We start from the raw sequence: 25538 nt of genomic DNA, 5'->3' as shown, positions 1-25538 counted from the left end.
AAAAATAAGTGCCTGCTGCACATGCGTCAAAACCGTTTATGGTAGGAGAGACGCTCACGTCTACAAAATACACGCAAGACACTCCCTTAACAGTAAACTCTGATTACGCATGAGATTATGCGGGGATCTGGCAAATGCAAGCGTCGCTTTTATCATAAACCCTTTAGAGGCGTCTGCAGCAGGCACTTATTTTGACAAGACTCGTGATGCACATAGGTTCACTCGACGCGCCAAACACATTTTAAAATGATGAACTGCACACATGACGGGCTACATACACGTTGTGATATACTTCGCATCGTGCGCACTTGAAAAAAGAAGTCACCAGCTGCCACGGATGTCTTTAATGTAACATACATATTTAGACATACATTATATGGATGTATATAACGTGTAAGTCGTTCTAACCCCAAGCGACAAAGGTAAAAAAAGAGAAAATAATACCTAAGATAAAACTATATAATTTTGTGCTGAGGTACATGAAAAAGCGTAAAATTGTGTCCGTGAACACGAATAGGTGGATCGAGTATTTTGTGACTATACCACGCCTTGCCTTGAGATTGGGTTGAGTGTTTCATCAACTTGAGTAGCTTGTATCTTGGTAGTTTTAAAGAAGCATGCCCAACACTGTGTATTGTAAAGTAGTGTTAATGTAAGGTCTGTTTGTGTGTTTGTGATACAGCACGGTGTATCAGTAAAGCTTGGGTGTGTGATGGAGACAGTGATTGTGAAGATAACTCTGATGAAGATAACTGCGAGGCACTTGTGTGTAAACTCTCCCATCATGTCTGTGCTAATGACACCAACATCTGTCTGCCTGCCGACAAGCTCTGTGATGGTAAAGACGATTGTCCCGACGGCTCTGATGAGAAACTCTGTGGTAAGACTCACAGATATTCACTGAGCACATTGAGACTCAAGCTGAATCTGACAGCAGCAGAATACTGATGACAGCAGACACTGAAACAAGCTGACACCATTAATCCACAACCCTCATACTGACTCATGGTGTTTTCACAAAGCTGCACTGTCAACTACAACCCCAAAGGAAAAGCTGCACTATTTGAGGATTCATAGAAAATGAACTGGGGCCCGTTTCAGAAAGGTGGTTAAGTGAAAACTCTGAGTTTGTTAACCCTGAAATAAGGGAAACTCTGAGTTTTCCGTTTCAAAAAGGGAGGTAGGTTAAACCTGAGACAGCGGGGTAAGTCAAGCCTGTTTCAGAAGGAGAGGTAACTTATACTCAGAGTCTGTTTCCGGAGTAACATACTCTCTGAACCTAACCTGGCTGGTCGGGAGCAGGTTTTATCCTGTAAACTCTGAGTTTCTTGTGGTCTCCTCCCCATTTTTAAAGGAGTAGCGGTGTTTAATCTTGTTAGTTGCTTTAGTACATTTATTCATTGGCCACACTTTTATTATGTACACTGTAAAACAATTTGAGCTGCTTTTAAGTCATAATAAAATTGCCAGTGCAAACCATTTTAACTTACGACTTTATATTTTTATATATTACACTAAACTTTCAACTAAAAAAAAATTAAAACAGTAAATTGAAATGACTTGTAAAGCTAATATGATATACTTAGGTGCATAGATCGTCTTAGTGACTAAAATGTCATGTACTTTTATAGAGAATCTTGTAGATGATGATGTTGCATTCATTTGTAGAAAGTTAAATTTATGTCGCGAGAGGATTTTGAGACCCCGAGTGGTTTTTTTTTGTCATACCCACTTACATTTATGTGAGCGAAATTATTATTTTTTGCAGTCATTTTAGATATATAAATATCATAATATGACTAATATCAGTCTTTGTGGTGCTCTTACATTTATACAGTTGCCTTGACATTTCTTACGTATCCACTCGTCATTACCGCTGGTCTAGTGGGTAGTGCTGTGTAGTAGTTGGGCCAGACGTACCGTCGGTGATCGGAGTTCGAATCCCGGCTGTGCTAATTTTTTTTTATTCATGACAAACATTTGTAAAGTTCGTAGCCTTATATGACAAAGTATTATGCTTAATTTTATTTTAGCTGAGCTGCTGTCATCTTTTTGTCCATGGGATTGCATGTGCATGTAAATGAATATAATAACGTACAGTCCTCAGTTTATTTACTTCGGATATTTTAACTGTGATAAAAAATTAAATGTACGCATTTACTAGAGTAGCAATTTACAAAAACAACTCTTTTCTTTAAAATATATGCTCGTAGTTGCTGTACACTTGCAGTAACACTTTCAGTTTTAGTAGTAAAAAGGATTAAGACCTCTTTGTCACGTGCTGTTGCCATGGTAAATTGTAATATCTGAGCTCCATTGATGATGGCTTTTCATTGTGGCTGTGCACGCGCTTAACTCAGAGTCAACCTACTCAGAGTCGATTGAACTAACTCAGATCAGCTTTTCTGTAACCGAAAACTCAGAGTTAACTATCTCAGAGTAAATCAACTCAGAGTTCAAGTTTAAACTCAGAGTTGGTTGAACCTCCTTATTGAAACGGGCCCCAGATTTATAGGTAAAGAATTAGTTATCAGGTGGAACCAAAGTCCACTAGGTGGACATGTTTGCAATGCTTCAGAGCAGTTATTTCAGTCATCCATAACTAAAGCCCTATCTGCTTGAATGGGGAAAGACTGATATCCCTACTAAAAAATCCAGCTAGGACCAGCATGGGCTGGTGGCTGGTTTTGGCTGGTTTTAGCTGGTTTGGGGTGGTTTACGCTGGTCCTCCCAGCCTGACAAAGCTGGTCATGCTGGTGGGCCAGCTGGTATTCCAGCATGACCAGCTAAGTCCAGCTAGACCAGCTTAAAATGTGTCCAAAACACAGCTAGACCAGCTTGCTACACCAGCAAAACCAGCTAAAACCATGCTGGGGACCAGCTAAAACCAGCTCACCAGCCTACGCCGGTCCTAGCTGGATTTTTCAGTAGGGATATTTAAAATAATGTGATAAACTCAACAATTAAACAACATATTTCTGATATATAGATAAAAGAGCTCTTCCCCCAAAAAATCATCAGATTGGTTCTTTTAAAGGCGGGTGTACGATCTCTGAAAGACAATGTTGACATTTGAAATCACCTAAACAAACACGCCCCTACCCCAATAGAATCTGGACCTTCTTTTGATAGACACGCCCCACACATACCCAACCCAGGCAACGATGTCAGTTAGTAGACACGCTCCTTACTGCTAATTGACTACAAGTGTGTTTAACTGGAAGGCAGGACTTCTGTTACAAGAGCAGCCATCTTGAGCATTGTGTTGTCCCCTATTTATAGTAATATGAGTACTCAATCTTGTTATGTTTAATATCTTTAGTGAATCTTAAATTAAAATCACATATTTGTATTTAAGCAGTGCTTTTATAGAGTTGATATACGCTCACCTAAAGGATTATTAGGAACACCTGTTTAATTTCTCATTAATGCAATAGTGTAATTGTGTGGGGGATGTTTTCCTGGCACACTTAGTGTCAATTGGGCATCGTTTAAATGCCACAGCCTACCTGAGCATTGTTTCTGACCATGTCCATCCCTTTATGACCACCATGTACCCATCTTCTGATGGCTACTTCCAACAGGATAATGCACCATGTCACAAAACTCAAATCATTTCAAATTGAACATGACAATGAGTTCACTGTACTAAAATGGTCCCCACAGTCACCAGATCTCAACCCAATAGAGCATCTTTGGGATGTGTTGAAATGCTTCATGCCCTGGATGTGCATCCCACAAATCTCCATCAACTGCAAGATGCTATTCTATCAATACGGGCCAACATTTCTAAAGAATGCTTTCAGCACCTTGTTGAATCAATGCCATGTAGAATTAAGGCAGTTCTGAAGGCGAAAGGGGGTCAAACACAGTATTAGTATGGTGTTCCTAATAATCCTTCAGGTGAGTGTACACTTTTCTATTGCAAAAAACAACATTTATGCATTCGGCAGATGCTTTTATCCAAAACAAATAGGCCATAGATTGGTAAATGTCAATCAACTGTTGAGTGGCAATAAAAACATTAAAGAGAACAACATGCATGTTTATTTAGTGTGTGTGTTTTTGTGCTGCTACTTCAATGCTCTACTACTGTAACTGAGCTACATGAATGCTTATTTGACAATATAACAATACATACAAAAAGACTTGACTGTATTATTATGAAGAGTAGAGTGTCTGACTGAGCTGGAAATGTTATTGACCACTCTTTGATGCATGTGCGTATAGTAAAATGTTGAAAGGAAATCTAGACCTGTTTTTTTACTTTTTTTTTTCATGCAGACCTGTGCTCTCTGGACAATGGTGGCTGCAGTCATAACTGTACGGTGGCACCGGGTGAGGGCATTCTGTGCTCATGCCCGCTTGGCATGGAACTGGGCTCTGATAACAAGACTTGTCAGATCCAGGGCTTCTGTGCCAAACACCTGAAGTGTAGCCAGCGTTGTGAACAGGACAAGTTCAATGTCAAGTGCTCCTGTTATGATGGATGGGCTCTTGAACCTGACATGGAGAGCTGCAGGAGCACAGGTGAGAAATATAAGACCAAACAGCTTTAGGACCCGACAGGAAGGTTTCTAAGGTAAACATATATATTAGACCGAAGCATTGGACACAATGGGAAACACAAAGTAGAATGTTTGAATTTTCCTAGATATTTTGTTTTGTCTTTAGGTTTAGTTAATATGCTAAGCTAAAAAACGAAATTTGTGTTACAGAGAAGTACTGTGGTGATATCATTATATAGTGATGGTAAAGATGGTAATACCATTGTTTTTTTTATGTATCATGACAATGAATTGTTTTCTGTGGTATTTACATGGTGTTTTAGGGAATGAAGAGAACAGTCTCCCAACTTAGTAGTCATATTTTCAATGTCTCCAGACAGTCATTTCAGTCAAACAAGACCAAGTCCTACAGTATCTTTGTGAATGGGGAAAGATTGATATATTTAAAATTGCTTGCCAAGTTTACAATGCAACAAAATACTGTATTTTTAACAAATAATTAACCTGACATCAACTATATTGTACATAATTTTTTTCAAGCTCAACTTAGCCTAAAAACATTTCAATTGGCAACACACTTCACAACACTATTACTTTTCCAAACAACACTCTTATTTTTTCATACTTCTGCTATAAGCACTGATTTTAAAAGATAAAAAAGAAACTTTTTACAAGCAGATGGAATAAACTGGCATTGACAGTTTAACAACTTTGAAGTAAAGTGCAGAGAAGAACCCTGATGTGCTTCACAGGGTTTGGCTGAAGACGATGTGGAGGAAAACCTTTTGTCAGGGTTTCAAGTATGCATGAAAACTTAAGGTTTATTGAAAAGAGCCAGAAATAATTATGATGCCGCCCCAAACTGGTAACCAGGGAACAGAAAAACAGACACGAGCCAAGAAGTGAGCCTCCACAGCCAGAGGAGAGATCCTGTCAATGGTAGTGATGAGCAGGAAGCTGTGAAACAGCTATGAACGGAGTTCCACCAACTTAACAGCATTTAAAAATGACTCCCCATTATTGCAACTATAATTTTTGTATTACACAGCGCTCTAAAATGCTAGATTCTGATTGGCCAGTTACGACATTCCAAGGTATGTTATTCCCAGTTATTACACGGCTCTCTGGAATGCTTGATTCTGATTGGTCAGTTGAGACATTTGCAGGTTCGTTCTTTTCAAATAATAACCGCTCCAAAGTAATAACGCATAGCCGGTACTACTTGTACGAGTAAAATCGCTCCGCGCCAATAAAGATCAATAAAGATTACTGTTTGGCGCCATCTTGTGACAAACACTCGACAACCACAATTAAGAATGAAAAATTTTGACATTCATTTTAACATGTAGGGAAAAAACAAAACATTTAAACAGTGGATAGAAGAACGAACGACAAGACACAGAGAGCTTACTGAGACTGAACTTGACAAAATAGAGCATGACAGCTACGAAGCCAACACACAAAAAAATACAAAATGGGCATTAAAACTTCTCAAAGACTGGCTAAAAGAGAAAAAAATGGAGACAGACAAGTATGAAGCAGAGGATCTTAATAAGGTATTACAATCATTTTATGCATCTGTGCAAAGTTTCGCGGAAGGGTAACAATTTTAATTTAAAACAAATATGCTAATAAAATTTTTCAAATTCATATTCATGTCCGTTTTTTTTCTTATGTGACAAGTAGCCGTGTAATAAGCGGGATAATGTAGAGGCAGCCGGTAGTTATCGGGAAATTAAGCCCCTTCAGTGTGATACCTGATCACACTGTCGGGGCTTATTTCCCAATAACTACCGGCTGCCTCTACATTATCCCTTACATAACAACTGCTTAAAACTAATAACACATGATAACCCAGATGTCGCAAATCATTTTGATGGGTACAATTTGTTCTCTTTTTATAACCTTTTATAAATCCCGGTAGGTTTCTTTAAAAATACAAAATTTTGCGAAAAAGATTAAATAATTGCATTTTTGTAAAAGACTTTAGTTAGAGATCAGATTCAGAATGATGATCAAAACTTACACAGTGTTTAAAATGTTGGTAAATTAGTTTTTGTGTAAGAGCGGAATTAAAGATTACAGAAAAAAAAATCATTAGGAAAGTGTTGTTGTCAGGAAAATGTTTTCTCTTAATTGATGAGATAATTCGTCAATGGCAGGGAAAGAGTTAACCGAATGCTCTCTGCACGTATTATACATTTATCAAATATTTTCACTTCAATTCTACTTAATTCTGGCCTCAGGCCATTCAGAAATATCACTTTGTTGTCTATTAAGAGTCTGATAAAAAAAAATGCTAATTTACAAGAAAACATGTCAGACGCACAGGGATTTGCATCTGAGTTCTTCATTTGCTCTCACAGGAAGTGCAATGGCAAATCATTCAGCCAATGAAATGATTATATAATGCTGGACAAATTACACATTTCTATAAAACATTAAAATGATTTAGCTGACCAGAGAGAGGCATGTATCTTATTGCAAATATTTTTACAAACATGTTAGACTTTAGCTTCTCAAAGACTTCTGATGTGACTGTTTTTCCAGATCCGTTCAAACCGTTCATCATCTTCTCAAACCGGCATGAGATCCGACGGATTGATCTCCATAAAGGAGAGTTTAGTGTGTTAGTGCCAGGCCTGAGAAACACCATCGCTCTTGACTTTCATCTGAACGAGAGTTCGCTCTACTGGACTGATGTTGTCGAGGACAAGATTTACCGTGGGAAGCTGTCGGAGAACGGCGGTAAGCAAATTACGTAACCTTTAATAATGAAACGGTAAAATGTTACGGTAAGCGCAGGATCTGATGGACTGTTTGCTTTTAAGTTGTTTCTTTCGAAACGTTCCAGCTGGTCAGTTTCCAGATCTGCTCCACATTGGCAAACAAAGAAACGATCAGTCCAGATTCACAGACATCTTTTTGAAAGGGAAACAATCAGTCAAAATGAAAGACGCCATCTTCGACAGAACCATCAATCGAAGTCTGTATGTGGTTTTATTTCTGTGTAGTCTCACAGAAGCTCTTTTGATTATAGACATAATGTCTGGTCCACATTTCAGCTTATCCTATTGAAGAAGTGTCCACTAGACGGGGAGAGACCCACAAACTACACCATTCTGACTACAATTAAGATCTTTCTCTGTTTTTGGCCTTTCTGAAGTAGCTGTATATCTTACTAAATATATTTATCATATCAAGTATCAAGTATCATATCAAGGTTAGAGATGTGGTGGCATAAGAGTGGACTGCTGTTGTTATGTCATTTTCCAGTGGCTCCAGAGTTATTATTACTCACATGATATTTACTCGGGGTGGGAAATAAAATCCCTGAGTTGATTCCATTCATAAAACGTTAAATGCATCGGGTGATGGGGATTGCGTTATTTGTGCACATCTCTGCAGTTGGCACGTTTTTCTGCATCCAAACTTATTTATGACAATCTGACAATCCATCATAGTATATGTTTGTGTATAATAATAATTATATAAATATGCTTAATGTTTTTAACTTAAAAGCACATTATAGGAAAGAAAAGTATGTTTTTCTCATGAAACCTCATTTGAACAAACACATAATAGAAACTATTTTGTTAAACAGTGTAAGGTGCGATTAGTTCATACTGTCGAATCGAAATAAGTATCGAATCGCCACACAGAAACCGTGATAGTATTGAATGTGAAGATGAGTGCATCATCCCAGGCCTTATATTTACTGCTTATGTGAATGTTTTGACCGTCCTGTAAAGGGATGAGCAACATTTCATATTGTTTTTATGTAACATTTAAAGGCTGGTAGATTTTTTATAAAGCATGACCTTATTCACTTATCTGTGCAGCAGTCTCAGTTGCAATTAAACACCACCTACATTAGCAGAAAATATTTGTAGATCTGAACTTCTATCTAAAAGTAACAAATACTGTCGTTTCACGGACATAACAGATTATACACGATCTGACCTGCATACTGGGGATTTGCCCTGTGCAAATTGCATTCAGCATTCATTCACCAGCGTGGTTATGTTGCTACCTGATTTGCATAAATCCATTAGCAAATGGGATGCTAAAACAATTTAGTTGACACGAGCAAAAACACAACACTTTTAACATCTGCAAATCCCCCCTGAATAACATTTGATGCCACAAAGCTTGTGATGTTGGCAAATCCCCATTATGGCAGCCTGGTCACAATGTTCAGCCTAAGTCTTATAAACGTATGTACCATAGTCATGTAATTTTTTGATTCTTTTTCGTGATACTGTCACGAATTTCCGTGTTTTTTTGTGATCAAATCACAAATTTCTGTTTATGTGTCATTGTCAGGTATTGGTTACTCAACTGCTTTTTTCCTATTTTCAAACCATTTTCGCTTCGGTTTAAGGTTAGATTTGGTGTCTGCGTTAGGATTGGTTTATATTGGTATAAAGTATTGGTTTATACTATTTTTTTTATATGCTCTCAATTTTAAAACATTGTCGCCTAGCTTGGCTAACACTAGACCAGTCTCATAGAGCACCATAAACTCATTTTCTTGTATTTGAGGCATGGTTTACGAATGCCCAGAGCCCGTAGCTCATAGCCAATCATTTTAATTATAACAGATGACTTATGTAGAGCGACATCAATTCAAACGTAAATGACTTTTATCGGTTCGTGTGCACACAGCTGAAAGCTATGCAACTAAACCGGTAGCTGTAAATAGATATTCGTCAACAACGATGCCTAGCAGGTTGGTCCTATAAAACTCAGTGGCCATCATGTCTTGCCATATGGAAACATGCTTCTTGGATATCAAAATTGTTTAACGCAAAAAGCTGCTCTTTTTTTAAATAAACTTGCATTCAAAACTACTTAGAACACTATCTAAGGCTGCATTGAAAAGTACCTTTCGTGTCTTTTGCCGTGTTAAAAAATAACAAAACTGCTTTGGTGTGTCGCATAGAAGTCGTCATCGTCTTGCTGCCCCCTCCCCGTTCTGTGATTGGTTCCCTATTTTAGGGGCAAAAAAGGGCCATTGTTTTCCATGCTAGACTTGCAGCGTGAATAAATTTGCGCGCAAGGCAGCATGGGGCTAATTGTCACCTGGCGTTACGGTTAGAGTTGGGTTTGGGTAAGGGTGTCATTTTATGTAAATCTAAGCCTAAACCGAAGCGACAAAGGTAATAGGACAAAACAGTTGAGTAACCAATACGTGACAATGACACATAAACAGAAATTTGTGATAAGATCACAAAAAATAATAAAAAAATTACGTGACTATAGGTAATTTTGTGTGACTGGGCTGCATAAACTATATAGTCCTCAGGTCAGTCAGGCAGATTGGAACTGGCAATTTTCTTTAATCTCATATTGTTTTAGTATGCAGTATTTGGAACTGAAGATGAGATTTTATGAGGAATATTCTGCTATGTTCCATATTGTCAATGTGAATGGGAATTGTGTCATGATAAAGGACTACGATTCCAAGTCTTTTGAAGTCATTCACAATTCATTGTTTTAAACCTTGACATCTACCCTGGATCTTTTTAGGGCTTTTCACACTTTTAAACCCCAGTTTAACAGAATCCTGGGTAACTGTTTGACTTGTCACACTGTTCATACTTAACCAGGGGTTAAGAGATGACCCTGGGTATTCATAATCTGACGTTTTACCCTGTGCATTCCTAAACCTTAGTTTAACGTTGTTGTTTTTTTTGCATATTTGCGGTGACAACAGTCATGATTGGAGAAAAGTGATGCCAAACTGACTGAATTAAATAGCGCACTATCGCTAGCTGGTCTTACGCTTCTGCGTCAGTGACAGAACAGGTCGCAGCGTAAATCTCTTGTCTGTTTAAAGCCTCATGGGATGTCATTTTTACTCCAATTCAGGTGTTTTCAGTACACAGCTTGTGAAAGGAGGTTCGGGCTTTCAGTTTCTGATTGGCTCTCCATGCTAATCATCGAATCATAACATTATAACCCTGCTTCATTTCACACTGCATGCGTTTGGTGTGAAATGCATTACAAGTGTGAAATGCTCCTTAACCTATGGGTTAAAAGTGGGGTTTAGAAAGAAAATAACTCGGGGTTAAGCGCAATGTGAAAGCCCTCGTGATACATATTTTCTTTATCTTATAGCTAGATTAAAATACCGTAAAACATTCTACATTCAGTTGTCTGTTCCTCATTTTTATTTCACAAAGCAGCACTGACCAGTTTCGATGTGGTGATCCAGTATGGTTTGGCAACTCCGGAGGGTTTGGCTGTTGACTGGATCGCTGGAAACATCTACTGGGTGGAAAGTAACCTGGATCAGATTGAGGTGGCCAAACTGGATGGTACAATGCGCACCACTCTACTTGCAGGTGATGTGGAGCACCCCCGAGCCATCGCCCTCGACCCCAGAGAGGGGTAAGCAAACATTACCATTACCAGACTACTGCTAAAACTAACTTTACTGTGTCAAGCAATATGGTAAACACAAAACCTATGTCACTTTTCTATAGACCCTTTTACTGTTTGTACACAATGAAGATGTGGCAACGTATGCGCGCACAGTTTGGCAACGGAAGTATGGCAAGAATCAGCAGTGAAGCAACACAGACAGAGAAAGTTATTTTAAAAAGTTGACTTATCAGCTTTTTCAACACAGCTACCAGATCTGTGTACTATAGTGGAGTGGATAGAAGACGTTAGCAGATGGCCAAATATAAAGTGGCCAGATACATACGTATATTAGTATATTAGATTTGTGCAACCAAACGCAACAACCAGACATTTTGATGCTGGGAGTTTTAATAAACTTTCTGAGTTGCTAACACGTTAGAACCAATGGGGAATAACACCACTTCTGTTGCCTAAATGCGTGCGCACGCTATTTGATCACGTGGGCGGTAAACTGGTCTATTACAAAGTGCATTACAAAGTACAAGTGGTTGGGATTATAGACTTATTGTTACAGTTGCGCTACCTCTACTATCGTGACATAATCTTAAACGTGACACAAACAAACACACAACACATGAACAATGGAGCATATGATTATCTTGATACGTGGCATGTGGATGTTTTTTACGGCTAAAAATACAAGAGAGTTTGGGAACTCATACAACAAAGCACAGATGACGACATCACTTGGTTTGCTCGAGGGGTTAAAATTTTGTGGCCTGAAAATGCAAACTTTATTTTTAATTTTTTTACAAATGATCATCTCTGTGTAATCTAAAATAAAAGAGTTTTTGAAGGTGCAATTTTTTTATATTCAGTGACAGAATGTCATCTTTATTCTTACCCAACATCAGAATCACTCCTGTGATTGATGGACAGACACAAGAGTCCAACATATCTTCTTTATTACATTTGATGATGATGAATGATAAGATGTGTCTCATTCAAAATCCAAAGGTAGAAAAGATTGCATAATTACGTATTTTTTTGCAGTCTGTGAATCCATGAAAGTTACAGATAAATGAAGAGTACAACTGACATTTTTAAACAACTTCTGTAATTTAATAAAGCATTAACATACAAAAAGTAATATTATTATTACAGTAACTAGGTATTGCCCAAAACTGATTGTAAACCTGACATGACGTGTGTACTTAGAAATGTCACACATGCTAGAACACCTACAGTAAGGTAATTGCAGTAGAAACTAAAATATTTAATTTCATGCATTTGGCACATGCTTTTTCTGTATCAGTGCATTATTTTAGTTAATGCATTCCCATGAACGTGGTGCCTTAAGTGCAGTTTCTGTCTACAGGTTAAACTAAAGGATCAGTGCACATTTCCTAATGCAGCATAGTAGATACAATAACACATTAGACAACTGAGACTGAGCTGATGAGTCTACTAAAAATGTATTATTTGGTTGCTGATAGATTTTTCTTTTTTGGTTAATGGGAACAAATGTTTCAAATGTTCCAAAACGCGATAAACGCCATTTTTGAAAAAATGAGTTACTGCCAAAATCACAAAATTACATCAGGTCAGTATTTAAAAGTATATTCTTAATTTTACGCAAAATCCAATATCCGTCGTGTTATTCTGTCATCTTTTCTCCCTTTTTTCCCAAAATGTGATAAACGCCACTCCTCCTTTTCTACAGAATGCAATAAATCCGCTCCACAAATTACAGCGCACAATTCCACGCAATGTAAACAAACAATGGCGGCACGTTGAATACACGGAATCTTAGTTTTCCTCATCTACTTTGTACTTCGTGATCAACAAACAAACAAAAACAAAATAATAACTTTGATGGCATTGATAAACCTGTGATGGTTTTCATGTGACGGGAAAGAAAAGTAAGCCATCAACATATAATAATTTACGTGAAAGGCACTCCGGAGAGGACCGCTTGTTCTCCCAACAGCATCAAGCTTCTCTCATGCTAACACATTGACCCCAGGGGATCTTATGAAAAACTTCACATTATTTTACTCAAAGTCAACGAAAATCAAGCAGGACCAAAATATTTTACAGCTGATCGCTGTGAAAAATGTTAAGCGACGACGTCAAGTATAACCGCTGCAATGACTATATGACAAAGGGTTTTGGTTAATGCCATTAATGTTTTTTTTTTTTTAATCAGTGTGTACAACTGTTCAACTAAATGAATATAAAATGGCAAAGATGAATGCAGATTTATATATTGATTGAATAGATTTATAGCATTTTGTAAAAAAAAAACACAGTCATGGATTTATTGCATTTTGTGGAAAAAATCATTCGTTTTTATAATAAATCTTTGAAAATCAAGTTATGGATTTGAATTTTTTATGTTTTTATAACCTAAAGATGCTATGTGAAAGTTTGTAACAGAAAATAGTGGTTTTCATCTTGTCACTTTCTTGGTATAGAAAACAAGTTTTTACCGAAATTTGTTAAAATGGATTTATTGCGTTTTGGAACCAAACTCTTCAAATGCACAGAAATGTCACTGCATTTCAACCTATTATCTGTGTTATTATGATTGTGTAGAATTTTGTTTTGGACTGACTGGGACGCCAGCATGCCGAGGATAGAGGCAGCGTCCATGAGTGGTCACGGCAGGCGCACCATCCATAAGGAAACGGGCAGTGGAGGATGGCCCAACGGATTGACTGTAGACTATCTTGAGCGTCGCATCCTCTGGATAGACGCCAGGTAAAATCTAAAATAATCTGTTTTAGGGTAAATAACTGATGCAGTAGGAAGTTACTAAATATACATCCAGTAGTCATTGAACAACTATCCATTATAAATAGTATTCAAAATAAAAATTAACATTTTCCAAATCATGGTGTGTTTGAAATGAGTATCCTTGAAGTACATGGATGGCCTACTATCTCTGCTGAAATTTCAAAGTGCATGTTACATTTAATTATCATTACATAAGGAATAATTGATGACGGATCATTGAATTATTTTTAAAAAATTAGTATGACCCAGTGCTTTTTTGTTATGCACTATAATGTCAATGCTTTCCCATAGCATAAAAATTTGGTCATAGCAGCGAATTAAGGTGCAGGAATTGTCATAAGAACATCTAGTTATTAAAACAATTTAAGTCTTAATAACAACACAACACAGTAAGCATTTAAAATGATTGATCCTGATTTATTAAAACATCCAACTCATAAGACTAGCTTGCTAAGTTTTTGCTTGCGACCTGTGAGGATAGCACAGCGAAAAATGTTAAGTTTATTGTCTTTATATTATCTTTCACGTCACATTGAAATCTGACTGCACAATGACTTATCTTGTGCTTCAGATCTGATGCCATCTATTCAGCCAAATATGATGGATCTGGCCTGATCGAGGTGCTCCGAGGACACGAGTATCTCTCTCATCCATTCGCCGTCACCATGTACGGAGGAGAAGTTTACTGGACCGACTGGCGCACAAACACACTGGCCAAAGCAAACAAGTGGACGGGAAACAATGTGACTGTAGTTCAGAGAACAAACACACAACCCTTTGATCTACAGGTGTACCACCCATCTAGACAACCACAAGGTAATCTTCAACATTTAGTTATTAATTGAACGGAAAATTCAAATAAAGTAGCGAAGTACAGCGGCTAAGATTAAACCGTACTATTGAACGGAGTAATCATGTATATAGAAAGTTCTAAGTGAAGATAATGTCAGCCAAGAGCTCCTAGCAGTAAAACCCTTTCACAAAATGTCCTTGGGAGAAAAAAAACCTTTGAGAGAGAGAGAGAGACAAACTTGGCTCATCCTATAGAAGATATATTAAATTCTATATAAGATAATTTTATGGGAATAAAAAAAGTACACATTTTACTTTCCCTGTCCGAGAAAACACCCCTTCATATATATTAAGTTCCCTATATTAAAAAAGACTATTAATTAAGTACTATATGTTAAAAATACTATAACTTAAGTACTATACTATAAAATTTAATAAGAATTACTTAATTTGTAAATTAAAGGAAAGTGTTCGGTCAAGCGGTTAATGCATTAGTTAACATGAACTAAAAATGAACAATACTCCATTTATTAATCATAGTTCATGTTATTTTCAGCCTTTGCTAATATATTATTCAAATGAAAAGTTGTAACTCTTAAAGGAATAGTCTACTCATTTTCAATATTAAAATATGTTATTACCTTAACTAAGAATTGTTGATACATCCCTCTATCATCTGTGTGCGTGCACGTAAGCGCTGGAGCGCGCTGCGACGCTTCGATAGCATTTAGCTTAGCCCCATTCATTCAATGGTACCATTTAGAGATAAAGTTAGAAGTGACCAAACACATCAACGTTTTTCCTATTTGGGACGAGTGGTTGTGCGAGCAAGCTTGGTGGTACAAAATAAAACGTAGCGCTTTTCCAAGCGGATTCAAAAGAGGAGCTACATTTTATGGCGTAATAGCACTTTTGGGAGTACTTTGACTCGGCGCAGTAACACCCTCCGTCTCCCATTATGAGAGTGAGAAGGGGAGCGGACTTTTCAGGCGAGTTGAAGTACTCCCAAAAGTGGTATTACGCCATACAATATAGTTCCTCTTTTTTAATCCGCTTAGAAAAGCGCTACGTTTTATTTTGTACCACCAAACTTGCTCGTATAACTACTCGTCTTAAATAGGAAAAACGTTGATGTGTTTGGTCACTTCTAACTTTATCTCTAAATGGTACCATTGAATGAATGGGGCTAAGCTAAATGCTATCGAAGCGTCGCAGCGCGCTCCAGCGCTTACGTGCACGCACACAGATGATAGAGGGATGTATCAACAATTCTTAGTTAAGGTAATAACATATTTTAATATTGAAAATGAGTAGACTATTCCTTTAACCTTTGGTAATGCACCATGAACTAACGTTAATAACATTATTGGTATTAATCTTACATTAACAAAAATTAATAAATGCTGAAAACTATATTGCTTACGTTAGCCAATGCATTTACTAATGCTAACAATACAACCTTATTGTAAAGTGTTACTCTTAATTCGATTTAGAAAATGTCTTTAACAAATGGCACAAAAGGATTTGTGTTAACAAACCATGTTTGGGAAACTAGAAGAAAACCTTATTGAAATTATAACCAGTAACCAATGTAATATCTAATAATTAAATGAAGTATAATTTGTTCTAGTTTAATTCTATTTTGGCATATTCTGTGTCAGTAAAACACACAGTTAATCCTTTCTTAATCTTTACAAGAGAGCGGTTTATAATTGTTAATAGGTAAGTAAACTGTAATTTTGCCGTGCCAGGCGAATCAAATTGAGGGCGGGATCAGCATGCTTGATTGACATTTGTGTTGATGCTAATGGGTACTTAATAAAGCAGCATGTGAATAAACTTGTCATGATAGTTTAGTGCATTGACTTCATCTCATAAAGTCAGACATGTGTTTAGTTACGCCTGACAGGAGCCGACAGAGGGGATAAATTACTTTAGACTTGTTTTTCAGAAGTTTCTCTAACCTTTAACCTTTGACATTTTCATCCTTCATAATTCCCTTGCTCATGCTAAGTCTTATTTGTTTATGCTGTACATGAGATGTGTTTAAACCAAAGATTTGACATGGGTGCTTGTTTAGATGTTTTAGTGACCCTTTAGTTAAAATCTACATGCTATACTTCATTCTTTCATGGTATTTTCATTAGTAAATAATTAAAAAATATTAAAATATCTTCATAAATCTTAACATTTTGTAATGACCTCAAAAAATATCATTGGGATTCTCAAGAAAAAAACATAAAGACATTGTATGCATTATGCAACACACTTATAACAAACTTTTAATAAATCAGAAACTACAGTCGTGGTCAGAAAGAGGCAGAGTTCATAATGTTATTTAAAGATGACGAATAGGCTCTAGTATAGAGTAAATGGCGTGATCAATATTTGGGTGAGTACTGTCTCTGTATAAGTTTATGACTGTAGTCTTACAGATTGCTTTTGCTTAGATCTATAAGTTTACGTCATGCTTAAGTTTTTCTTTCATGTTACGTCCGGTAACTGAGTATGTGAATGGTACAATTACGTAAAGATGAAGTCAATATGTCACATCTCTTATCTCATATCTCCAGCACCAAACCCGTGTGCCGCTAACGGTGGATTGGGTCCCTGCTCTCATCTGTGTCTGATCAACTATAACCAGACCTTCTCATGTGCCTGTCCTCATCTCATGAGACTGAGCCCGGACAACCAAACCTGCTTCGGTAAGAGACAGCAGCACCTGCTCACATTGTTAGATTGTGCTTTATATAATCAATTTCATATCTTTAGACATTTATTTATTAAATAACTTACTAGTTTATAACATAACCATAACACTTTTATTACAACATAGTGAGGCTGTGAGGGATGCGAGTCTGTTTAATATCTTATCAGGTTACACTTTATTTTGATAGTCCATTTAGTCATTTAACTCTTCAACTACATGTTATTAGTAGACTCATAATCAGTTAAATGTCTATTGGGTGATCATCACAATAAAGTGTTAAGCAGACAGTCCACTGATACTCTAATGACAGACAGATGACAAGAGGTTACAAACTTTCTTATAGTTAGTAAAATGTCTAAAGCGGACTATTAAATAAAGTGTTATCTCATTAAATTTTTATAAACAACATGTTCTATTTTTTGTACTGGAAACTATCTAGAAAGACTTTTGTAATGTCAGCTAATCGATCAACACCAACACATGAAACAGTGCCAAGAAGCAGTGGGTTAAAACCCCCTTAGCTGTTATAAAATGCAGTGTAACCCCACTGCTTTGCGGGGCTTATTGCTTTTATAAAACAGTTACTTCATATGCAAAGCAGAATTTCATAAAATAAACACAAATCAGTTGTAATTATATTAGTAAAAATATTACTCTTCCGCCAAACAAAGTAGTTCCTCAGAATCAAGTGTGACTGAAACAGAGCGCAGTTCCCAACCAACACAGACGCAGCAAAGACACAATGAAAATATGATTTAAGACTGTGGTCTTTATTTTATAAATCAACATTCATCTAAATTATACATTAACATTTATATTATGCTTGGAAGCATGCTTAACTCTTTCACGTCAGCGTTTTTTTTTTTTAAGTTGCCACCCAGTTTTAGTTTAATGCCTTACAAAAAAATGATCTTCTTTAAATAAACATAAAATATCAAATGAAAGAACAGACGCTCGCTTTAAAAAAAAATCGTTTCATCCTACCTTCATTTGTTCTCTTATCACCTCTCAAATTTTCAGCTAAAAGCGGAGATAATTCAATTTTTGTGAATAACTTTTGTAAGAGATCAGATTCAGAGCCACGATCAAAACTTGTGTTTAAAACACGATCGAAACACAGTGTTTTTAGGGTTGAGTGAATGTGTCAGTGGAACTAACAATACACATTTTCAAAACATAAAACAGACTGAGACTAGACTTCACTGAATACTCACAAGGAACCAACAGGAAATGTGACAAGATGAACGTGCACAGAACAGCAAACACAAGGACAATAAATAGGGACAAAGTAAATCACATACACCTGGAAAATAATCACAAGTAAGGGATCGGGGAAAAAGTGACGAGACTCGGGAAATGCCAATACCAATACTAAAACCACGCATCTCCCACATAAAACATATGTACTGTCAGAACCCTCCCATGCTAAACTAGATCTAAATACAAACAAGGATCTGGCAGGATTCTGACAGACTCAACAATATTTATTTATCTGGTTATCGCCATAATTGTGCAATTGTAGACAAATTAAAAATATGATTTAAAACTCTGGTTTTTATTTTCATAAATCAGTACGCAGCAACAGTGGCGCAGTGATTCTTATGTAATGCGGTCTGAACCGTGGGGTTACCGGGGTATTTTATCACAGCTTAGAACACGTTTCAACCAATCAGAATGAAGAACCAGAACGGGCCGTTTTATAAAATGACTTTTGCATTGATCCTCTTTTATAAACTTAGAGATCTGAGTTTGGACGGCAATTAAATTATCACACAACCTTGGTGTTTATCTACAGTCCTAAACCTCTCAACATAGCACGTATGTTGAGAGGTGCTGTGCATTTCATTGCATCTCAACATTCGGATTGGGTGGGCAAGACAGATGTTTGGGTGGGCCCATGCCTAAAACCGGCACTGCTCCTGCTGTAGTTTTTGCATCACATCTAAAGTGTTTTTATTAGTATATTTAGATTTTGAGAGTTCACCTCCAGTCTCATGTCACTGACTGGGCTAACTTATGACCTCAGTTAGCTTTTGGAGAAGTTATTAGTCTAGGGATTCGCATACATTCTCCATATGTGACAGAAAAAAACAACAGCCTATAATGAATTGTTTTTGTGTGTTGTTTAAGCAGACTGTTTGTGTGATTCAGTTTGAGACAAGTTTATTTTAAAAGAAATCTAAAGATGTCTTATGTTTATGTCTTGTGGCTATACTGTATTTTTATAGCAGTGTGTATTTTAACATTTATTTCTGTAGTGTCTTGTAGGAACTTTCTTTAAACATATTTTTTACCTGTTTATACAGCTTGTAGACAAATAGGTGGTCTGTATTGACATTTTCTCAGACTGCTCAGATCTGAACATCTTCTCTAATGTTTTGAATTAAAGCTTTTCTTTCACAATGCTCAAACCTTTCTACTGCATTTCCACAAAGCTCTTCCAAGAGAGGCTGTTTATCACTGTAGGCAAACATAATCCCAGCCAAAGTGCTTTAAAAGATTCCCGAGACATCAAATGAATCAGTGACATTCTCATAATGAACAGACACAAAAATACCCAGCATCTCTCTTTTATTTGTCAGTAAAACTAAATAGATCTTCACCGACTGCTGTCATCCAAATGTATTCGTTTTATGACTGTTTTCCACTCTGATATGGTCATCTTTTGGGGTGTCCTTTGTCACGAAGGTTCACTGCTTGTCTTCCAGAGTCACGTCAGTTCCTGCTCTACGCCCGTCAGATTGAGATACGAGGGGTGGACATCTATAACCCATACTACAACTACATCATCTCATTCACTGTCCCTGACATTGACAACGTCACGGCGGTGGATTACGACGCTCTCGAGCAGCGTATCTATTGGTCTGATGTTCGGACCCAGACCATCAAGAGGGCTTTTATCAATGGCACAGGCATAGAGACTGTAGTGTCTGCAGGTACCATATTGATGTTTGTAGTTACTTGAATTAGACCAATTGCACATACACAACAAACTTTATCTTTTGTATTTTGGACAGATCTCTCTCAGTTGTCTAACAAAATCAGACATTTAGATTTTCCACTTTAATCCGGCACTCTTTGTAGCATATTCAACATGATGCAACAACAATTAATAAGCATGGGATAAAGCATAAATACAATAAATAGCACAACAAATATTTTAAAGTTCGACTTGTTATTGCTTGACTGAAATGTATAAACAGTGGTTATTTCACAGACAAAAGCCTCAACATGTATTCATAGTTATGCAAATATTTGTCTAGGTATCCAGCAAGCTATCTTGCTAACGCAGCAAATTGATGTAAGTTAATTTTGGATGAGGTGGAACTGAATGAACTGATAAACACACACATGTGACCACACATTTGCCTGCACATGTAACTGAATTATTTAGACATACTTATGTGCAGTGGTGGCTGGTGCTAAACAAATTTGGGGGGGGGGCAAACAAACTCAAAAATCAAACTTTTACTGTAGTAATGCAGTAGTGTTAATAGCCATTTATCAGGTGATTACTGCTTAGCTAAAATGCTGAAAATGTTACAGTTGAAGTTAAACGCACAAAATAAATGTACTACCCAGCTAACAGAAAAAAGTTCTAAGAACGTTTCCTGAAAGTTCCCAACATTCCCAAAAAACGTTCTGCCAACGTAAAAAGTGTCCAGTTTTCTTGACGTTCTAAAAACGTTTTTGTGTTGTCTAAACATTAGAGGAATGTTACATTTTACCATTTTTAAATGTTATGACAATGTCATGTTTTAATCAGGGTTCCCACGGGTCCTTGAAATCCTTGAACGTTTGTGAATCTGGGGGAAATAATTCAAGGCCCTGTGAAGTTTTTGAAAATATACATGCCTTTAAACATTGTGTGAACATTAAAACATGACATTGTCATAACGTTTAAAAATGGTAAAATGTAGCATTCCTCTAACGTTCAGACAACACAAAAACGTTCTTAGAACGTCAAGAAAACTGGACATTTTTACATTGGCAGAAAGTTTTTTGGGAACCTTGGGAACTTTTAAGGAACTAACTTTTTTCTGTTAGCTGGGTTTGTGTCTCACTTTTAAAGATGTTATAGTCGGTGTTGACAGCCTCCGCTGTCCTCCTGTTCCACTCTCTGTCATCCTTTTTAATTCGGTCCTATATCCTATCATCTATAAAGGCCAAGAAGCTTATACTATAGTCAAGTCATTAAAAAAGTACAAATAAAAGATTTAGGTGTTAGGATAATCACATGGTTCCTTAGGATTTCAGATGTTCTTTACATCAAGTCATGTTATTTGAGAGTCTGGTAATTGTTTAAAGTCTTGTGTTTACAGTCAAGTGTGTTTTTGGGAAGTGCTGTTTAAGTAAAATTAGCTCAACCCTCAACCAAATTACAGACATGGTGGGTTTAAAATGTTCTGTCCTGAAATACTGACTCACAGTTTGCTGTCTCGCAGACTCACTCCTCTTTCTGTTCCTCGGGATGTTTACTCCTGCAGAAATGTCAATGTTGATTTTTCTGTGTCTATCATAAGATTATGTTGTCTTAACGATTAAAATCTGGATTTCTTTTGTTTTATTTTGTGCATGTGATCAGATATACCTAATGCTCATGGTCTGGCGGTGGACTGGGTCTCACGTAATCTGTTCTGGACCAGTTATGATGCCAATAAGAAACAGATTAACGTCGCCAGACTCGATGGCTCCTTCAAAAATGCTGTTATCCAAGGCCTGGATAAGCCTCATTGCCTTGTGCTGCATCCCATACTGGGGTGAGCTGACTGCAACATACACACGTGCACGCACACGCATCAGCTTCTCATTTGTTTTCAGGATTGACAGAATTAACTATATGTTCTGTACATGTTTACATCTATAGGAAGCTCTACTGGACTGATGGAGATAACATCAGTATGGCCAACACTGACGGCACCAACCGCACTGTGATCTTCACCAGTCAGAAAGCCCCAGTGGGTAAGTGACAGCTTCAGCTCGATTTGTTTAAGCCTGAAAAAACATGCAATGCGATGTAATAGCAACGAAATACGAAATAGCAATGCATTTCTATATTGGTTTACATTTTCCATGCCCATATGTGCAATGTTTGGTTTTAATTTTATTTACATTAACCATACTGTTATTAAATCATAAATTGAATATTGCTACCAATGTGCTTCCATAGTTCTCAAGCCTAAAAACGGGTTGCGGCTCTGTTTTCTCGCACAGCCAAAATCAAAGACTTTCATGAGAAAGTAAAAACAATGTTAAACTGCAGTGATAAAATGAATCATAGACGGAAAAGTTGCAGACTTATCTACTTTTAAATGGAAGGAGAAAACAAAACTTATTTTATTGCAAATGTGTCTCACCCATAAGTAAAAGTGAGCCAAACTGAATCATAATAATATAATGGTTTACACACTTTATGAATAATTTCTGACTTTAAAGCAGCTGTTTTGAAAAGAATTTTCTTCTTTCTTTTTTCTTCTTCTTTTAAGGGCCATTTCCATGTATGATTAGTTTAATATAATGCTTGTTATTAATAATAATATAAAAAATAAAAAATAATAATAAATATTATTGATTCTGTACATGTTTGATAGTCAATTAAAAAGTATATACCATTTCATTAGATTATTATCTATTCATGAAGAAAAATAAAATGTACAATAATACTATATATCCTATTACATATTAAAGCAATAAGCCCCACAAAGCAGTGGGTTACCAGTGCATTTTATAACAGCTAAGGGGCGTTGTTAGGCACGACATGTTGTGTCGTGCCTAACAACCCCCCTTAGCTGTTATAAAATGCACTGTAACCCCACTGCTTTGCGGGGCTTATTGCTTTTATAAAACGGTTACTTCATATGCATAGCAGGATTTCATAAAATAAACACAAATAAGTTGTAATTATATTAGTACAAATATTACTCTTCCGCCAAACAAAGTAGTTCCTCAGAATAAAGTGTGGCTGAAACAGAGCGCAGTTCACAAACAACACAGACGCAGCAAAGACGCAATGAAAATATGATTTAAGACTGTGGTGTTTATTTTCATTAATCAACATTCATCTAATTTATACATAACATCTTGCAACTGTTGAAGTGATGATCAAATATGCTTGGAAGCGTGCTTAAATTTGACTCTTTCCCCATCAGCGTTTTTTTTTTAAGTTGCCACCCAGTTTTAGTTTAATGGCTTCCAGAAAAACGATCTTCTTTAAATAGACGTAAAATATATCACATGAAAGAACAGACGCTCCGCTTTAAAAAAAGTTTCATCCTACCTTCATTTGTTCTCTTATCACCTCTCAAATTTTCAGCTAAACGCTGAGATAGTTCCATTTTTGTGAAGAAATTCAGAGCCATCAAAACTTACACGCTGTGTTTCAGTGTTGAGTGAATGTGTCAGTGTTTAAGTTGCGTAAGATCGCCACCCAGTGAATATCGGAGATATTAATTCGAAATAGAAACTCCTCAGAAAACTTTTTCTCTTTATTGACGAGATGACTCACCAATATTATTGACATTTATTTGAATATCACCATTAATTGTGCAATTGTAAAAAAATTAAAAATATGATTAAAGACTCTGGTATTTATTTTCATAAATCAGTACGCAGCAACAGTGGCGCAGTGATACTTATGTAATGCGGTCTGAACCGTGGGGTTACCGGGGTACTTTATCACGGCTTAGAACGCGTTTCAACCAATCAGAATGAAGAACCAGAACGGGACTTTTATAATATATATTTAATAATTTCCCAGAGGTTCGTATGTTTTCTTCATCTTTCTGGTAAAGGTGGTTTGAAGCGATGAAACATTAATAAAGTGCGATTTATATAAATGTGACATGACTTGACGTCTGATTGTGCCGTAGGTCTGTCCATAGACTTTCACACAGAGCAACTGTACTGGATCAGCTCTGGAAACAGCACCATCAATCGCTGTAAACTGGACGGATCAGGACTGGAGGTGTTAGATGGTGTCAAAGGCAAACTGAACAAGGCCTCGGCTCTGGCTATCATGGGTAAATACAGCGCTCATGAGAGATGTGCACACTAATGACAGTTGAACGAATAATAACAGGTCGGTGTTTTGTTGCATAGGTGATAAGTTGTGGTGGGCGGACCAGGGCACAGATCAGATTGGCACGTGCGATAAGAGTGACGGAGGAAACTGGCGAGTCTTGAGAAATGGCACATCTCCCATGATGCACATGAAGATCTACAATGAGACCGTGCAGACAGGTGTGTGTGTGTGCTTGAGGATTCAATACGAAAAATTGTTGTCACTAATGATCTTATTTATTTGCATAATACCCTGGGAACGATGTTGTAGCACCCAATTTACTGGACAAATTAAGCAAATCGAGGTAACACATCTGTGCTCAATGCAGGTTTTTTTAAATCCCCAGCTTTCACACATATATCTGACTGCAAAGGGCTGAAGTTAAACACTGTGGTTTGGTAGCTTTCTGCTGTAACCTGCATCAAACTGAAATGCATTTACTGTACACTGCTAATCTGCTTATAACGTTATTGATGAACCACTGCTGCCATGAACACATGAAAAAGTACACAAACATCCCTTTAAACTATTTTTTTTTTTTGCCAACTGTCCACAGGCAGTAACAGCACAGTTGGAGCTGATTTTTGTAAATTAAGTAAAACCTGTAATGAGGTGTCTCTGTGGTACAGATGGATGAGCTTGGTGCTTACAACACCAGGTTCATGGGTTCGATTTCCGAACACATACTGATAAAATATTTGCTTTTAAAACTGTGTACTGAACTGTTTAGTGAATTTATTGCATAGTGAACTGATCTCTAACTCTGTGTGTTGTCAGGTTCAAACCTGTGCAGTAATAATAATGGTGACTGCTCTCAGCTGTGTCTCCCCACATCTCCATCCACCCGTGCATGTATGTGCACTGCAGGATACAGCCTGAAGAGTGGACAGCAGTCCTGCGAGGGTATGAATATAACACATACTCACTTATATATGTCTTTTTTTAATGTTTGGAGAAACGTGTGTTCACATATAAGGCTTGAAAATGTTTATTGGTTTGTATATTAGTCGTGTTGTCAAAATACAGATAAATCTGTACTGGGAATATATTATAAACACAAAGTTATAACATGATTAGGACCACAAAACCAGTCATCCCATACAACAAAAAATATACTTTCAAATATAATTTTAAATATATTTCAAAATATACAAAAATATGGCCAAAAAGTATATGTACTGAAATATATTTTGAAATATGTTTATAAATGTATTTTTCACAAATATATTTTTTGGCCAGTTTTTATATTTTGAAATATATTTTTAAAATAAATATATTTTAAAGCATTTATATTCAC

At 36.8% G+C, this 25538-nt stretch overlaps 1 protein-coding gene across 1 annotated transcript in view; it reads left to right on the top strand.

Moving 5' to 3' along the window:
- LOC129428110 (low-density lipoprotein receptor-related protein 1) overlaps positions 1 to 25538 on the top strand; it is a 216796-nt gene that overhangs the window by 111441 nt on the left and 79817 nt on the right. The window contains exons 23-35 of the mRNA XM_073875764.1: positions 683 to 880; positions 4285 to 4530; positions 7059 to 7256; positions 10700 to 10904; positions 13479 to 13643; positions 14251 to 14495; positions 17045 to 17176; positions 19890 to 20117; positions 21767 to 21941; positions 22049 to 22143; positions 24051 to 24200; positions 24280 to 24420; positions 25019 to 25144. Of these exons, the coding sequence (XP_073731865.1) occupies positions 683 to 880; positions 4285 to 4530; positions 7059 to 7256; positions 10700 to 10904; positions 13479 to 13643; positions 14251 to 14495; positions 17045 to 17176; positions 19890 to 20117; positions 21767 to 21941; positions 22049 to 22143; positions 24051 to 24200; positions 24280 to 24420; positions 25019 to 25144 (2304 nt within the window). The remainder of the gene's footprint in view (positions 1 to 682; positions 881 to 4284; positions 4531 to 7058; positions 7257 to 10699; positions 10905 to 13478; positions 13644 to 14250; positions 14496 to 17044; positions 17177 to 19889; positions 20118 to 21766; positions 21942 to 22048; positions 22144 to 24050; positions 24201 to 24279; positions 24421 to 25018; positions 25145 to 25538) is intronic.

Source organism: Misgurnus anguillicaudatus, chromosome 14 (assembly GCF_027580225.2).
Source record: "Misgurnus anguillicaudatus chromosome 14, ASM2758022v2, whole genome shotgun sequence".
Taxonomy (NCBI): domain Eukaryota; kingdom Metazoa; phylum Chordata; class Actinopteri; order Cypriniformes; family Cobitidae; genus Misgurnus; species Misgurnus anguillicaudatus.
Note: the sequence above shows the minus strand (reverse complement) of the source record. Positions and strands in the feature narration are given on the sequence as shown.